The sequence below is a fragment of the Carcharhinus amblyrhynchos genome, chromosome 25 (genome assembly GCF_965287045.1).
Source record: "Carcharhinus amblyrhynchos chromosome 25, sCarAmb.v2.hapA, whole genome shotgun sequence".
In the NCBI taxonomy this organism is placed as follows: Eukaryota; Metazoa; Chordata; class Chondrichthyes; order Carcharhiniformes; family Carcharhinidae; genus Carcharhinus; species Carcharhinus amblyrhynchos.
The window spans coordinates 38,285,732-38,304,374 of record NC_137348.1 but is presented as its reverse complement, the minus strand read 5'-3'; the positions used below and the strand labels follow the sequence as shown (position 1 = coordinate 38,304,374).

Here is an 18,643-nt window from a genome sequence, read left to right as displayed (position 1 = left end):
AACCAAGTTGCATTCTATTTCAACAAACGGAAACAAAACAGCACTGGCAGTGTCGCCAAAAATATCAGCTGACTGGAAATAACCTTGTCACTCTTGAATGACATTCTACAAATGAAATTCACCAGGAGATAGAATTGAACTATGAATTGTCAAGCCATCAAAAAGAGGGAGGGGGAGCATTCTAAGATGTAAGGGAGCAGGGATGAGAAAATGCCCATCAAATCGGTTCCTTCCATTGACCCTGTACAATCCATCCTGTTATGAAGCAACTTCCATCCCTTAAGGTACAGCACAATCATACCTTAAAAGCACAATGAGCCATTTTAAAAAACTCACTCAACCACCCAAAATCATAACCGCCACAATTCTGTTAACCGAATGGCAATAATAATGAAAGACTAGATAGGATCACAGTTTTAAAGAGTTTTCCAAAAAGAAATTGTGAATTGAATGTCTCACATTTTCCAAATGCATCTCATGGGGAACCTCGCTAACTGCTCAGTGTCTGGAGTATGTAATCCACATTTCACAGGCATGTAATTGAGGGTGGGGGAGAATGTGCAAGTTAGGTGAATTGGTCATGCTATATTTTTTCTCAAGTTAGATAGATTAGCTATGAAAAATGTGGAGGGTTACGAGGGTAGGGTAGGGGAGAGGGCCTGGATGAAATACTCTGTCGGAGAGTTGGTGCAGACTCGTCGGGCCAAATGGCCTCTTCTAAGGTATTAACATGTTTGTACAGAGCAGGTTTTGTTGCAAGTTTGGTCATTTCCTTCCTAAACGGACAAATGATGAGCTTGCTGTGGCAATTCTTAAAAGTTACAGTTTTAAAGTTTATTCGATTAGTCACAAGTAAGCTTACGTTAACATTGCGATGAAGTTATGTGATAATTCCCAAGTCGCCGCACTTTGTCGCCTGTTCGGGTACAGTGGGGGAAAGTTTAGCATGGCCAATGCACCTATCCAGCACTGGAGTATCGGTGTAGATTTTGGGCTCAGGTCTCTGAAGCAGGAACTTTGTAACTCAGAGGTGTGAGAACAACACTGAACCATTATTAACACTTCATTTTTATTTTAGTGGACCTGGTTAAATTAGCAGATATTGGACTTTTATTCCCTATGAGAGGAAATTGAATTGAGGTGTACAAGATGATAAGGGGGAGTGAGAAAGTTGACGTGGAGAGGGGGGAGTTTCCTCTTGTAGGGCAATCCAGAACAAGAAGTTGTAGCATTAAGATAAACGATGGCAGATTTAAAACCGAGATGGGGAGAAGTTACTTCTCTCAAAGGGTCACTTCCCCAGAGTGCAGTAAAGAGGCAGGGATTTTGAGTAAATGTAAGGAAGAGGTGGACAGATTTGAAGGGTTTCTAGGGCTCTGGGGAACGGGCAGGAAAGTGAGGTGAGGCCGAGATGAGGTCAGCCACGATCATATTAAATGACAAAGGGGTTGAATTGTCTTCTCATGCTCCTAGCGCTTATGAGATTTCTGGGATAATGTCTCACCAGATCTGTTAATTGGTACTACCCTCATAACACTAATATACTGTGTAGACTGGGAAGTGAAGTGGATTCAGTTACCATCCTGTCAGTCTGAGACCAGGGTATCTCAAATCTAATCAGGCCTGAACATTCTCAGCCAGCTGTCTGTCTTGGTCAGCACCTTTCAATAGGCGATATCGTGTCAGCCTTACCTTATACACAGTGTCTGACATTAATTCCTTCAAACTGCAATGGAACGGGTGTGACTGTTCTGCTTTAGCTACTTAGACAACGTCAGATTTCTACTGCGCCTTTCTGTGAGGGCTCTGGCTGAATTAAAGCTTCTTGGAAGTAGCGATGCACAATTCAGTGATAAATAACTAAATAAACATGTTGACAGTCTGATTCATGGAACCCAGAATGATGGACAAAAGAAGGTGCACCAGCAGGTATTTGCCGAAAGCCAGTTAAGCTTGTCAAATTTCATCAAATACAGTAATAAAAGCAAAATACTGTGCATGCTGGACACCTGAAATAACAACAGAAAATGATGGGGAAACGCAGCATATCTTTGGAGAGAGAAAGAGTTATCATTTTAAGGGTGTATGATTCATCTTTGAAGTTGAAGAGAGGAAGAAATGCGATGGAGTTCTTACTGGGAGAACGGGGGGAGCAAAGTCAAAGGTCAGAGATGGGTAGGGGCTAGGACAGAGTGGACAAAGATATTTCGGGCATAAGACAAAGGAAGTGTTGGTGGCAGTTCTGAGGACTAAAGAAGGTGCTTCTAAGTAGCGTAAAGGTAAGATTGCAGAATGTGTGAATAGCAGAAGAAGGGCCAGTGCTCTGTGAAAACATTAAAGGAACGAAGCAAACCCGGTACAGGAGAGCAGGATACAAATGTGTACACTGCGACTTCACTTTGCTGCCCCGTTGCCCATACAGGGAGTAGCATCACAACTGGAAACCTGAGATTTACTAAACTGACGAAAAAATCTTCAAAGACATAATGATTGATATCATCATATCAGCCGGCAGGCGGAAACAGACGGAGAAAAGTGCCTTTAGCCTATTTTTAAAAATCAGATTGCCAGTTCCAATTTGATAGGGCGACCCATTAAAAAGACATTCATACCTGGCTCAGAACAAAGTGGGCGATAATCTAGTGTGCATTGTTTGCACGTGCCCAGAATGTTTTTCATGATAACATCAGGTGCCTGAAGTAGAACTGTATCATTCTTCAATATCGAGGCTTTCTTAACGCTAATGAACACACAAAGCCTCATCATCCCATCCACCCTGTCACCAAGTTTGTACGATACAGAGCAACAAGCGTTGGATATAACCTTTTCACTGCAGCCATGCTCTGGATAAATAACCTCAAAAGCCAAACTGAGCAGAAGTTTGGCTGTGCTCTGGGAGTCAGTGAGGTGCTGAGAAATATGCTGTGTCTAATCTACTTTTCTTTCCTCTCTGCAGCATGGAGGAATGCGAAGCCCTGTGTACGAGACTGGCAATCATGGTGAACGGCCGGTTCAAGTGTCTCGGCAGCATCCAACACCTGAAAAACCGGTAACTTAACATTCCAACTTTCCCCAACCCATCCTAATCAGACATCCATCGCTAAAGCAGCTAATCACTGTGAACCATGAGCTAGCCTTTGTTCGTTTTGTGATGCCGGTTTCTTTTCTTTCTTCCTTATCTTTCATTCCCTATGAGACGCGTATTTTGAATCGAGTGAATAGAATGCTGTTTGTCGTTGATGTCATTATATCACTGGCAATCACTCTGTCCTTACTCTGACCCCGCTGTAGTTCAGCGTACTCTGCCCGCATTGGCACAGCCGCTAACACCACCAGCACACACCTCAACGTTTCTTGTGTTGACACGGAGGTTGGAAAATCAGGTGGCTATCACCTGAGCAAAAACCTTCTGACAAAGATTAGTGCAGTTATTACTGGCTACTTTATACTTCACCAGTATCACTGGGTTCTTAAAGCACATATCTACAAAATACAAACCAATGTTTCATCTGCAAGGATTCACTTAAGAGTAGCAATAAGGCAGCACAGTGGTTAGCACTGCTGCCTCACAGTACCAGGGACCCAGGTTCAATTCTGGCCTCAGGCGACTGTGTGGAGTTTGCACATTCTCCCTGCGTCTGCGTGGGTTTTCTGTGGGTTTTCCAACAGTTTGATAGAGGTGCTGGTTAGGTGTATTGGCCACGCTAAATTCTCCAGTATGCCTGAACAGGCGCCGGAGTATGGTAATTCGGGGATTTTCACAGTCACTTCATTGCAGTGTTAATGTGAGCCTACTTGTGACACTAATAAATAAACTTGTGGGTGGCACAGTGGTTAGCACTGTTGTCTCACAACGCCAAAGACCCGGGTTCAATTCCAGCCTCGGGTCACCGTCTGTGTGGAGTTTGCACATTCTCCCCATGTCTGCTTGGGTTTCTTCCGTATGCTCCGGTTTCCTCCTGCAGTCCAAAGATGTGCAGTTTAGGTAGATTAGCCATATTAAGTTCTCCCTTAGTGTCCCAAGATATATTTGGGTTAGATAGATTAGCAGGGTAAAATATGTGGGATTACGGAGATAGGTCCTGGGTGAGAGTTTGTATGGACTTGATGGGCCAAATGGCCTCCTTTTGCACTGCACGAGTTCTATGATTATCTGTGTAAGGAGGGGCTACCAAGCTGCATCATTCCAACAGTCAAACACTTACTACCAAATGATGTGCTCAATTTCCTCATACCTATTCTTCAAGGATATGGAAAGCAGCCAAATGTGATTTGTGGAGGAGGTAAAAGATACAAATAGACAAGAGGTAAAAACAGACAGACAGGAATTCTTATTGGCGCATTCCAAGGTTTTAACCTCTAAGGAATAGAAACGGTCAGGAATTTTGAGATAGCCTTTGGGATGAGAAATCAACTCGGAAACAAACTAGGCTGTGAGAGGTACAACCCTAACAATGAGTTCAGAGATTTGTTTTAAAGTACAGAGGTGGCCGAGTTACTAAGCAATGGGAAAAGAGTCTACCATTAGTAATGGGACAGGGTGATGTTGGTTGGGTTGTGAGGGATGTACAGAAGGGCGGTGCAAGAATCAGAGGATGTGTACCAATTGAGTACATTATAGTACAGTAAGAATTCTCACAACACCGGGTTAAGTCCCAACAGATTTATTTGGAGTCGTGAGCTTTCAGAGCACTGCACCTTCAAGAATGAGTGGAGACGTAGGTTTCACAAACACGGCATGTATAGGCAAAGACACATTTGCAAGATAATGGTTGGAATGTCAGCCTTAAAATTTTATGAAACCAACCTCTCCACTTCTGCTGACCTGAATGCTGGGATCCCGCACCAGATTCTGCATTTGGAAGCTGTTTAATCATGCAGGGTGAGTTCCCCTCCTACTGTCTGTGGGCCTAGAGCTGATTTGTCCATCTGCCATCAACCGGCTGGTTTGAAGGTCACAGCACCATACTTAAAGACCAATACTGCACACTGTTCTCCCTCTCTCCAGCCCACCTGTCTTCACTAGACTGTGCAGGATATTAGCAGCCCAGAGGGGAAAGACCACAGCCTCAAGAGGAAGTCTGTACCTTGATTTAACCACTTTCCCTGAGCTCACCACCAGGGAGGTGCCTTTGTCCCTCTACCCACCGCATTTGGAGTGGTTGTGCATCCCTATCCAGTAAACGATGTGGCATCCCTTTGACCCCTTTGTAAGACTTTCATGTAGCCTTGTCAGGGTCCAGTTCCCTTCCCCTCGGTTTTTCTTCTGCCTTCCATTGCTCATCATCTTTGGCCACCTCCTTGACCCTCTGCCTGCCATCGTGAACCCTACATCCTTGCACAGCCCTCTTTCCACATCAGGGATCTCCTTCTCCCTGGTGCCATGAGTGGCTGCATGCATCCTGTGGTGCAATGCTGTACAGATAGACACTGAAGCGTGACACCAGGGAGAAGGACATCCCTGTGCTCCCCAATTCCAGGTGCTGTACTAATCTGAGATGGCGGCACAGAAGGGTCCTTGGCTTCAGCAGCACGGTGCTGTCCATGGAGACCAGCTCCATATGGAGATGGAGGGCAGGAACTGGCAGAGAGTTGAACAGTGCGTAAGGAACAGCGCAGCACTAAAAAGTTGCTTCACTCACCCCGGAGTCTCTGGCGAATTGTGTACGCCACTCTTTAGCAATTGGGTTTGACACTAATGTAACATCCCACTGGGCATGGCACAGCTTGGAAGGGCTGATGGGATTATTGTCTTAAAGAGCATTCATAAGATGCAAATGGTGTTTGTCCCACCTGCCAGCAGAAAAAGCGACCTGCCTTTAGCCTACCACTGGGAAAATTACAACGGGATGTTACTCCTGCAGGTTTTTGACTTTCGCCAAAATCACTGCAGCTGCCAACACCAAACCCTCTGCGGGCAGGTTGGCAGAATTCCACCCCTGAATACGGAGGCTGAGCTGGGTCAGCAATGGGTGATATTGTGTAGGGGTGAAAGTAAATGTGTTCTGCTGGTAATGGGTGCAGTTTGAAGCTCAGCTGTGGATCAGGCAAGATAGTGCAATTCCTTAGACCTGGGTGCAGGGGTACAAGAATTTTTGATTGCTGTAGTTTGGCACTCTATCAACATAGAGGTCACGGGGTTAAGGGAAGGGAGGAAGACTTGACATTGAGGATCATCAACATAAAAAATAGACAAAATCCTTGTCCCTGTGGACAGTGTCACTAAGGGACAGTATATGGCTGGAGAAGAAGGAAGGCTTGAGGCTCGATCCTGAAGGAAACTGCACCAGGGTAAGAGTAACAGCAATCTCTGAAGGTCTGCTCGATTGTCTTAGAATCCCATAGGATTGGACGCATTTGAGATTGAAGCCGAGGATCTGGAAAATGAGGCAAGATGGTGAAATCAATGCCTGCAGTGAGGTTATTAAATTCATTTTTATTTTATTAATGTCACAAGTAGACTTACATTAACACTGCAATGAAGTTACTGTGAAAATCCCCTAGTCGCCAAACTCTGGCATCTGTCTGGGTACACTGAGGGGGAGTTCAGCATGGCCAATGCACATAACCCCCCACGGTCTTTCAGATTGTGGGAGGAAACCGGAATACCCGGAGGAAACCCACGCACACACAGGAAGAACGTAGAGAGTCCATACGGTCACCTGAGACTGGAACTGAACTTGGGCCCCTTGGCCTAAATAAATTATAAGTACTTATATATATATCACTGCTTTTTCAGGTCAAGAAGCTAACAAATGAACAATTCCCTCCACAGTGTAGGACAGTCAACATTGAAATTCAGATTGATAGTCATCTGATTTTAACATTCAGACTGAGCAACTCTTCCATTTTGCTTCGTTCCCAGATTTGGCGATGGCTACATGATCACTGTCCGCACCAAGTCCAGTCTGTATGTGAAAGAAGTCGTCCGCTTTTTCAACAGAAATTTCCCTGAAGCAGTTTTGAAGGTATGAATCCACTTGCAAACCATCTTCCTGTTTGTTTTGCCTCCGGGTTGTCTCAGGAAAGGATTGGTGTCATGTAGAATGAGCACGGGCCCTGTACACACAGTGCAAAGGTGCTCCCTCCAGACAAATTCACTCAGTTTCTAGTTGAACGCCCAACCCATAAGACATAGGAGCAGAATTAGGCCACTCGGCCCATCAAGTTTGCTCCGCCATTCAATCATGGCTGATACTTTTCTCGTTCCCATTCTCCTGTCTTTTCCCCATAACCCCTGATCCCCTTATTAATCAAGAACCTGTCTATCTCTGTCTTAAAGACACTCAATGGCCTGGCCTCCACAGCCTTCTGTGCAGAGAATTCCACAGATTCACCACTTTCTGGCTGAAGAAATTCCTCCTCATCTCTGTTTCAAAGGATTGTCCCTTTAGCCTAAGGTTGTGCCCTCTAGTTCCAGCTTTTCCTACTAATGGAAACATCCTCTCCACGTCCACTCTACCCAGACCTCGCATTATCTTATAAGTTTCAATAAGATCCATCTCATCCTTCTAAACTCCAATGAGTACAGACCCAGAGTCCTCAACCATTCCTCACAAGACAAGCCTTCATTCCAGGGATCATTCTTGTGAACCTCCTCTGGATCCTTTCCAACAAACCATTTCTAACTTTTCCAAAGTTTTGGGAATAAGCTTGAAACACTAAATATCAAGAGACAACAAAGTGATCCCTTAAGGTTATTTGTGACTTGTAGTGAATAAGAATGGCCAAAATTCCATCCTAGTTTTTGCGCTTTGTTAGGGCTAAACTCTCGGTTACTTTGTTTCTCCGGCAGTAAATTGGGACGGGAGTAGTTTCTGTCAGTTCCCGAGAACACCACTTCCAATTTCGGTTTGACCCGCAGCTCTGTACTACTGAAGTGTGATGTGAGAAATTGAGACAGCCAGATTGTGCACAGCAAGCTCCCATGAACAGCAGTGAGATTAACTGTCAGATCACCTATGTTTCTAGTCAGATTTTGTTGATGCATAAATATCGACCTGGGCATTCTGTCCATATAGTAAGATGGGATCGTGTGTGGTAGTAAGCGAGACCTCATCTTAACGTCTCTCCCAAAAATCAGCACCTCGGACACCATGAACGGAATTTTACTGGCCTGCCTGCTCCTAAGGTTCAGAGAATGATATTTTCTGTTGGTTCAGGTGGGATCTTACGAACTTTGGGCGGATGTGCTGGTAAAATTCTGCCCTGTATGACCAATTAAGTCATGTGTTGAAGTCTCCGGAGAGACTCTGAAGAGGGATTTGAAACAATGACCTTTAGAATGAGTGCTATCACTGACCTGCCTTTCAATGAGGGCCAGTGATGTTGCTAACCCACATCTCCTGTGTTTATGCCCTTCAATGTGCTAGGGGCAAATTGGAACAGTAAACACAAGGAGTACCTTCGCCAACTTTATCTGGCGCTTTTAGAAGTGAAGGCCATGAAAGTTGAACAAACGTTTCCATGAGGAAGTTCTAAAACTATCTTCTTGTTTGTATTGTCTCCATATATAAACAAAGACAGCAGGGAGCACTGATTCAGTCCCACTGGAGGGTTGGAGTTATATCGGAAGTTAATGGGCCTTCTGCTCTTTCACAGTCCCACAGTGCAAACATACTGATTCTGAAAGAATACCTCAGTTTGTTTAAAAGCAAGTTACTGTGGATGCTGGAATCTGAAACCTTTTGATGACTTTCATTCCCTCACCCTGCAGTATAAATATCTCTCACTTTCTATGCCTTTCAGCTTTGACATCTGGAAACGTCAGCTCTTTTCTCTCCTTACATTTGCTGCCAGACCTGCTGAGATTTTCCAGCGTTTTCTCTTTTGACCTCAGTTTATTTGTCTGTCACGTCCAGGGAAGTTGTGCATTGCCACCGCTTGCGTACAATTAATATGCAATTAATGCCTTTTATGACCTCAAGAAATTGAAAGTTTTTTTTACGGCCAACAAAGTATTTTTGACATGAAGTAGTCCTGTTGTAATTTGGAGAATTATGGCAATCAGTGTGCAGACAGAGAGGAATGGAATATTGGCCGGGACACCTGGGAAAACTCACCTACTCTTCAACATAGTGCTATGGGACCTGTTATGTTCATTTGAGAGAGCTTGTGGCCTCATAGTTAAAGTGATCAGATAAAGCAGGCATGCTGGAGGATGAAATATGAATGTGCTGTGGTGTGTGATCTGCAACTTACAATTCAAACCTATTTTGCAGAGTGAAAGAAAAATATTCACAATATCCTTGGTGAAATGCTGATCATTATGGAGGTGTATTGGTATTTTCACTGAGCTTGGAGTTCAAAGGTTCTGGAAACATGAGTTCTTATCAAGGCAGCTGTCGAATTTAAAATCGATTAATTAAAAAAAAATCTGTTCGCAGTAATGGTGACCACGAAACTATCATTAATTTGTTGTTTATACACAACCCATCTGGTTCACCAATGCCCTTCAGGGAAAGAAATCTGCTGTCCTTACCTGATCTGGCCTACATGTGACTCCAGAGCCACAGCAACCTGGTTGACTCTCAGTTGCCCTCTGAAATAGCCCAGCAAGCCACTCTGTTCATGGGCAATTAAAGCTGGGTAATAAATGCTGGGTCTGCCCATATCCCATGAAAGACATAAAAAAAAATCCAAATCTGTTTATTTGTGATTGTGATGCCTTGCTCCAGTGCTGGAGTTGGGACCCCGTTTTGTGAAGCCGCTATTAGCAGCAATAAACTCATTCCGGTTCTGACGTAGACTTCTTTTGATTCTAGGAGAGACACCACACCAAAGTGCAATACCAGCTGAAATCCGAAAACATCTCGCTGGCCCAAGTTTTCAGTAAGATGGAGCAAGTAGTCGATGTATTAGGAATTGAAGATTATTCCGTCAGTCAAACGACACTGGACAATGTGAGTAAAACCCACAGCGCAGGGAGAAGGGGGTAATTATAATTTGTGAATGTTTGGCAAAGATATCTTTATAACACATAATGCAGTTAGCCTGCTTGCCAATGAGCAGCTGACGTACATCAGTCAAAAACATGAAAATGTTCAGGATGTTACTTATATGATTTGTGTGGCCAAGTGCCACAGGTACAAGGTGGACCTTGTCACCCGAGCAATTGGAGTGTGGTATGTTCCTTTTAAAATTCACCATCCAATATGCTTCAAACATCAGTAACCAGACATTGAGATGTCTTATATAACCCACAGCGTTACAAAGAACACTACAGCACAGGAACAGGTCCTTTGGCTCACCAAGCCTGCGCCGATTGTATTGTCCTATCTAAACCAACTGCATGTATCCCTCTATTCCACGACTGCTCGTGTCTTTTCAGATAGTCTTAAATGTCGCTAACGTATCTGCCTCAGCCACCTCATTTGGCAGTTACATTCCAATAATCCAGCCACCAGGCAGCCCTCTTAACGTCACACTTGGGCAGGTCAAGACAAAGTGTGTGTCAACAAAGGATTATGGTTAGTTTTCTGTTTTTGTGGTTCAGGTGACAAACCTGTTGCTCTTGCAGTTTATAGCATCACATAATGCTGTCTATATAGCATTTTACAATGCTGCTAGGTCTTTTATAGGTCTATATAGTATCTTTATCTTTATAGCTTGGTTTTAGACCGACTAGTCTCATTGGCAAGTGCAGGCATCGAACCAGCAACCTTGGTGTTACTTTCTGACTGTGCGAGCTAACTGGGTATTTCTGGCCAAAGTTAATTGGCATCAGGTCAGACAGGCTCAGACTTGTCCACAACATAATATAAACAGCCGCAATGGTTACGTCCACCCACATTGGATAGGGTTCAGTCAGGGAGAGATGAGATCAAATGCCAGTTAAACTCTAGATTGGAGGGAGGAAGTGGGGGCAGGGAAATTTCAATTGAAAATATTCCATTTGGAAAAGCGTCTGAACCCTGTGATGAATGATGAAAACTAAAGTTCTTTAAGTGCAACCCTTAGACCTCATTTGAGTTTGGTCTAAACTGATAAGGTTGTCTCTGTAGTTTTCAGGGTCTTAAGTGAAAAATGCTTGAACGAGTTTGTAACCTCCGAGAATCGTAGAATCCGACAGTGCAGAAGGAGGCCATTCGGCCCATTGAATCTGCCCAGACCACAATCCCATCGTCCCATGCATTTACCCTAGCTAGTCTCTCTGACACTAAGGAGCAATTTATCATGGCCAATTCACCTAACCCACACACCTTTGGACTGTGGGAGGAAATGGAGCACCCGGAGGAAACCCACACCGACACGGAAAGAATGTGCAAACTCCACACAGACAGTGACCCAAGTCGGGAATCAGACCTGGTGTGTGAGGCAGCAGTGCCAACCACTGTGTCAGCATGCTGCCCATTAACTGATCAGTCCAAAGAAAATTGTGCCCACAGTTAAGCACTAAATCTCACTTAGGAATATAGAAGACCTAACTATTGAAGAAAAATTACTGGCATTCTGAGCTCTCCTGTACCTGGTTTTGCACACTGCTCGGGTACAGTGTGCCTCTCTGAGTTTGACTCCTCAGATGCCTGAACTGGAAGCCACATCTGGAAACAAGTATTGCATTTTCCCGTTGTTTCTCTGCCTGTTGTTGAGCATGAAGTGCAGACACCCATTGCTCGTATCAACCACTTCCAGGCAGGATGCCATGAAGCCAACTTCCCAACCCTCTGTAACGTTTTCCTCACCAGATGCCCAGCACTAAATGGGCGGCACGGTGGCACAGTGGTTAGCACTGCTGCCTCACAGTGCCGAGGATCTGGGTTCGACTGCCAGCTTGGGTCACTGCCTATGTGGAGTTTGCACCTTCTCCCTGTGACTGCATGGGATTCCTCCCAATGTCCAAAGGTGTGTGGTTAGATGGATTGGCAATGCTAAATTACCCCTTAGTGACTATTAAGGGTAAATGCATAAAATTATGGGGATAGGGACTGGGTGGGATTGTGGCTCAATGGGCCAAATTGGCCTCCTTCTGCATTGTAGGATTCTATGATAAATCTCGAAATGACGCAGCAAATCACGATAAATGCATGCAGGCACTCAAGAAAAGGATTTGCTTTGAACATGCTCAGTCTCATTTCATGGTAGATACCTTGAGCCAGCAGTGAGAGAAGATGCCCAGCCAGTGGGCGAAACCTGTTTCAGACTAAGATCTCTCAGTTCAACAGCTAGTGTGCCTCCCCAAACGGTATTCTTTGCCCTATCTTAGTTGCTTTTTATTTGGAACGTTCCCATAACCCTTCAACCGAAAGGCAAAGCAGCGTGACTGATATGTAAACAAGACTTCTGGATTTAAAGTTCAGCCTTAAGTTACATTGGAGAGTCCCGGAATTGCCTCCTTTATTCCATCTAGCTCTCTCCTTCTTTAAGGTGCTCCTTTAAGATGTGGGGAGGTGATGGCCTAGCGGTATTATCGCTAGACCATTAATCCAGAAACTCAGCTAATGCTCTGGGGTTCTAGATTTGAATCCCGCCACGGCAGATGCTGGAATTTGAATTTGATAAAAAAAATACCTGGAATTAAGAATCTACTGATGACCATGAAACCATTGTTGATTGTCGGAAAAACCCACCTTGTTCACTAATGTCCTTTAGGGAAGGAAATCTGCCATCCTTACCTGGTCTGGCCTACATGTGACGACTCCGGAGCTACAGCAATGTGGTTGACTCTCAGTTGCTCTCAGGCAACTAGGAATGGGCAATAATTGGCCAGCCAGTAATGCCCAAGTCCCTTGATTTAATTAAAAAACTTTAATTCTTTGATGAAGCATTTAGTGATCTATCCCAAATCGTTTGGCTTGATGTCATGTAAGAAGTCTCACAACACCAGGTTAAAGTCCAGCAGGTTTATTTGGAATCACAAGCTTTCAGAGCACTGCCCCTTCCTCAGGTGAGTAGAGATGTAGGTTTCACAAACACGGCATATATAGACAAAGGCACAATCTTCAAAATAACTGATGACAATTTCCAAGTTTAAGACTCACATTCCAACCATTATCTTGCAATTGGTAATGGTTAGCATGTGATACCCAATTGGACTTTAACCTGGTGTTGTGAGACTTCTTACTGAGCCCACCACATTCCAACACTGGCCTCTCCACTTCTTGATATCATGTGGTGTTAAAGATGTTTTACAGATGCAAGTTATTGTTGTTAATGAGGATTTCTTCTACTTTGTCGACTTGTTGCAGGTGTTTGTAAACTTTGCAAAGAAGCAGAGTGACAACCTGGAGCAGCAGGAAACTGTCAGCACGGGGAGTGTACAGTCACCCATCAAACGCATCCTCAGCCTGCTGAGGCCAAGGGGCACCACAACAGAACTACAGGCTTTGACCATTGAAGAGCCCGAAGAGTTAGAGAGTGATGACGAAGGGCTCATCAGCTTCGAGGAGGAGCGTGTGAGTACTGAGTGCAGTTGTGATTAGAGGACTTGACGTACCATTAGACCAAAGGTCCAGCCAAACCATCATTGTAAGATGGGGACAATGCCCCAGTGCCTGGGCAGCATGGTGGCATAATGGTTAGCACCGCTGCCCCACAGCACCAGGGGCCCATATTCGATTCCAACCATGGGTCACTGTCCATTTGGAGTCTGCAAGTTCTCCACGTGTCTACATGGGTTTCCTCTGGGTGCTCCGGTTTCCTCCCACAGTCCAAAGATGTGCGGGCTGGGTGGATTGGCCGTGCTAGATTCGCCCTTAGTGTCCCAAGATGTGTAGGTTAGAGGGATTAGCCATGGCAAATGTGTGGGTTTAAAGGAACCATGCGGGTGATGGGGCCAGGTGAGATGGTCTGTCAGAGAATCGGTGCAGACTCGATGGGCCAAATGGCCTATTCTGCATTGTAGGGATTTTATGATTCTCTTCATCAAATACCCCTGCCCCCTGCCCCCCACCCTTCGTTATTTATAAATATATTTGCTATCTCTTTGTTCCCATTTCAATCAGGGGTTACTATAGGATTTTGGTCCATTGGTCTACATGTCATTCTGATTAGTTTTGATTCCCACCATTAATTATAAATTCCTGGTCCCCTTATCCCTTGGCCCTCTATCGATCCAACACGAGCCAAGACATGCACTGGCCTGGTGGAGGTTTCCACCCTCTTATAAAAAAACCCGAGAGGAGGTGCAGCCCATGTATAAGCTGATAGCCCGTGCCATCAACCTTTCATCCCAAACAAGAAACGTCTGTTTTTCTAATCTTAGTTCCAAGCTAGAGTTTATGCCGCCCCCCCCCCCCCCCCCCGACCCCTCCCCGTCTGCCCATCATTGGCGTGTCTCTCCCCTGGCAGATGCGATGGGTCATTTTAAATTGCTGTTTGCTTCAGCAGGATTGTCCAATCTCGAGGGACAAGACAGACGTTTAACCTCTGGTCCTAATTTCAGTGTCAATTATTGTAAGCCTGTGGTGAATTTTATTCTTGGAATGCAACAAAGCTTCATATTGTTGAGGAACTTGTGTCATTATTGACGACCCACGGGCAAATTCCTCTAAAATCACATCCTTCGTCCCAAGCATGTCTACGAAAACACCTGCCTTTTTCCTGTGGCAAGACGGACCCAGATGAGCAAAATACATTTAGCCGGCTTGTCTCCTGCTTACGGCCAGAGGAAGATTGAAATGAAACATGGGTGGTTTCCACAGCAGTGACTTTGTGCTATGTCTGCTGCCCGTGTATAGCTGGAGAACGCGGCCTCAGTTCAATTCCAAAATGTTTTATTTGGTGTGGTGGGGGGGGGGTGGTGGTACTGGAGGAGACAAACTGTCCGCGTGCCAACTCGCAAACCTTAAAATGGCAGCTTCCCTTTGACACAAACGCGTGCCAATGGGAGAGGCTCTTCATAATTGTGGCACTCGCTGCAGTCAGCGACTCACTCAAAAAGGGTGCCACACATACAGTAGCAACCTTTCCTTTCGCCCACCATTCTTGCTGAGGGACTTTGGGGTGTCATGAAAAGCATACAACTCTATTTTTCCCACCTTGCGAGTGAAGCTCCCACTGTGGGTAAAAGTGAGGGAACGTTTGCACCTTGACTTCTAACGCAACAGTCGTTCTGCACCAGTAACTAAGGATTTGCCTGCCAGTATTTTCACCCTTGCGTGACAGTTGAATTGCAACAAGCTGATCAAAGCGAAGAGTGTGTCCATTGAAAGGCAGCTGTATAATATGGTGTAATATATAATTAACTAATAGTCGGGCCCTTTAAGCAAAAGAGAAGCTTCAGAGAGTTATGCCGCTTAATACGTTAAGTAGTGGATGCCAGAAGCATCTCCACCCATTGTTCTCTAGCTGGAAGGCTCTTGTGATGTGGTTAAAACTGCGCAACCCTACTGCCGTCTTGAATTCCTTTAAAACAATGCCCAATTTGACTCTTGAGTTGAATAATCGAGGCGCAAATTCTAATTTCCATAAAAGTAAATCTATTTGAAAATCTTTCCACTACTGTCCTTATCCTAGCCTGAAGAATTCTACTGTCGCTTGAGTAGCAAGAGTAATCCAAGAAAGTACAGGCCGGTGAACCTTACATCAATGGTAGGGAAATTATTGGAGAGGATTCTTCAAGACAAGATTTATTCCACTTGGAAATAAGTGGACGTATTAGTGAGTGGTTTTGTGAAGGGGAGGTCGCTTCTCACGAACTTGATTGAGTTTTTCGAAGAAGTGACGAAGATGATTGATGAGGGTAGGGCAGTGGATGTTGTCTCCATGGACTTCGGTAAGGCCTTTGACAAGGTCCCTCATGGCAGACTGGTGCAGAAGATGAAGTAGCGTGGGATCAGAGGTGAGCTGGCAAGATGGGTACAAAACTGGCTCGGTCAGAAAAGATGGAGGGTAGCAGTGGAAGGGTGCCTTTCTGAATGGAGAACTGTGACAAGTGGTGTTCCTCAGGAATCAGTGCTGGGACCTTTATGTGTTTGTAATGTATATAAATGATTTGGAGGAAAATGTAACTGGTTTGATTCATAAGTTTGCTGACGATATGAAGGTTGGTGAATTTGTGGATAGCGATGAGGAATGTCAGAGGATTCAGCAAGATATAGATCAGTTTGAGATTTGGGCGGAGCGATGGCAGATGGAGTTTAATCCGGACAATTGTGAGGTAATGCATTTTGGAAGATCTAATACAGATAGGAAATGTACAATAAATAGTAGAACCCTTAAGAGTATTGATAGGCAGGGGGATCTGGGTGTACAAGTACGCAGGTCACTGAAAGTGGCAATGCAGGCGGAGAAGGTAGTCAAGAAGGCATATACAGCATGCTGCTCGAAACATCCTATAGAGAAGCATGATTAAAGTACATTTCCTAAAGACACAATTGTCACCAGTGTATGATTTTTTCTTCTCTCTGATTTCTTCAGGCTCAGCTTTCATTCAACACGGACACACTGTGCTGAAAGTTTGAAACCCTGTGACGATTTCCAACTCTGAAGACTGTGTACAGGACATTTGAGAACTTTGCATCATCCCAGCGCAAGACTACAGGCCGTGCTGGGAAGGGGCTGGGGTTTAGAAGTGGGGGTGGGGGGGGGGGGTTGGGTAGGGGTGGTGGTGTTGGCGTTGGCGTATGGTGGCAATGGTGGAAATGACTGTCTGTGTGGTCGGTAGTTACTTCGCGGTGAAGTAACTCAGAGGAAGGCGTTGAACCCATTAACCAGCAGAAAACGCAGCTTCGATGGTACGAGCGGTTTTGGTACCCGTGCATTGCTTCTGGGTCGTTCTGGCGAAGTAGATCTCCAACGAACATGAGTGTTGCATTTTATTTAATGCAGAGCTGTTTTATTTTGATGCATCGTCAGAAACATAGTGTATAATACATGTCTGCTTTGTATTGGAATATTTAAAAATTATTTTTAAGAAAAGTGTAGAAGTGAAAAGCAAAAATTAGGATCCTTATTTTCAATTATTAAAACATTGTAAACACTCAGATATTTAATCCTTATCGTTACAACAAATGCATGAAACTATTCAATGTATCGGGGGCCTACCTGTGGCCTATAATCTCTACAATGAAATCCAGACTACAAATTCGGCCTAACCTTGTAAAAATCTGAAGTACCACGCCATTTAGTGCACACGTAACAGTAATGTAAATGCTAAGAGCCAGCTTAAATTGTTATTAGTGTTTGTTGAACAGTAAATTCATGCATCATAGGGAAGAATCGATAGTTTGTTCATCAATGACAGTCCAACTTTCAATAAATGATTAGGTTTTACAATTTCATAATTAGAGAAGAATGATCTATCGAATTATTATGCAATGAGCAGCAGTCTAGATATTAAAATTTGCTCATATTTTTTCAAATTTTGTTTCTAGAAAAGTGTATATTTAAGCACATCCTGACACCTTTGAGTAAACCCAGTGTGACTACTTATAAATAACCATGATATGGAGATGCCAGCATTGGACTGGGGTGGGCACAGTAAGGAGTCTCACAATACCAAGTTCAAGTCCAACAAGGTTTATTTGGAATCAGGAGCTTTGAGTCTCGGTCCTTCATCAGGTGAGTCCTGATCTGATGAGGGAGCAGCATTCTGGAAGCTCATGATTCCAAATAAACCTGTTGGACTTGAACCTGGTGTTGTGAGACTTCTTACTTAGAAATAAGACATATCATAAGCATTTTCTTTAACCCACTCATGTGCTGTGACTTAACTTTTCGAAACAAATCAAGAGTAAACTAAAATCTTTCTGTGGCACCCTGATATTGTCCATATTTTTCTTCAACCTATTGCCTTAACTTGCGATCACAGTATGTCCTTCAGTCTCTATTCCCATATCCTCTTTGCGTTAACAGACTATTGAAGTCTAGTGACCCTACCTGACTTATTCCACCTCATGGTGATCACTTACACCAAGGAATAAAATATTTTCAATTCTGACAGCACAAACTACATGATACAGGATAATGTATGGTACCACTGACTATTTTCCAAGGCTGCCTTCAGTTGAGCGACTCTTCTTTGTCCTGAATGAGCAATCTGCAAAGTGGCAGGCTTTGAAATTATATATTGACTTTAATTTGTACGTAGTTTATTCTTGATCTCGTAAATGTTCCCAACAGATAATGTGTTTGCGACAGCCCTCGCAAATACCTGCTAGACTAAAGTAAAGCACAGAGATGTTACAGAAATCAAATAAAGGTCCTGTTGGCTCTAAAGTAAAATGTAATGTCCAATTAACTCTATTAAGACATTTTAAATGTTATCACACTCAAGCTTCACTGTAGCCCTCGGCAGCTAAAACGGATATAAATTTGCTTTTAAAGAAAAATCTATCACAACTTAGGGCATAAAATCAAAGAGCAAGCTGAGTCAAAGCTCACGTGCGGGTGATGGTATAACCAGGGGAAAGTCAACGTTTCCAATTAAAGCAATGCTTCCCACCCCAAACAGATCTGTGCATGTTGAAAAATCTGAGTGTTTACAATGAGTACAGGACTGCGACTTCTGTTGGACGTGCTTTATTTAAAATAAGCATATGCAACACAACAGAGGATGTAATTGTAACCCTTGAACGGCTGTTATTAGAGGTGGGCAGTCAGTACTAATGCCCCTGATTTAATCACAATTATTCCAAACAGGAAGCATCAAGATCCAACTCGCGTTTCGGATGGATGCCTCATCCGCGTTTTCTCTTTCCCC

At 44.1% G+C, this 18,643-nt stretch overlaps 1 protein-coding gene across 2 annotated transcripts in view; it reads left to right on the top strand.

Moving 5' to 3' along the window:
* The window catches only part of abca2 (ATP-binding cassette, sub-family A (ABC1), member 2), a 508,234-nt gene extending 491,734 nt beyond the window's left edge, over nucleotides 1-16,500 (top strand). For both annotated transcript variants that reach the window (XM_080212375.1, XM_080212373.1), the window contains exons 45-49: nucleotides 2,957-3,049; nucleotides 6,866-6,968; nucleotides 9,765-9,902; nucleotides 13,188-13,394; nucleotides 16,360-16,500. In XM_080212375.1, the coding sequence (XP_080068501.1) occupies nucleotides 2,957-3,049; nucleotides 6,866-6,968; nucleotides 9,765-9,902; nucleotides 13,188-13,394; nucleotides 16,360-16,395 (577 nt within the window). In that variant the 3' untranslated portion in view covers nucleotides 16,396-16,500. The remainder of the gene's footprint in view (nucleotides 1-2,956; nucleotides 3,050-6,865; nucleotides 6,969-9,764; nucleotides 9,903-13,187; nucleotides 13,395-16,359) is intronic.
* Nucleotides 16,501-18,643: the final 2,143 nt, after the last annotated feature.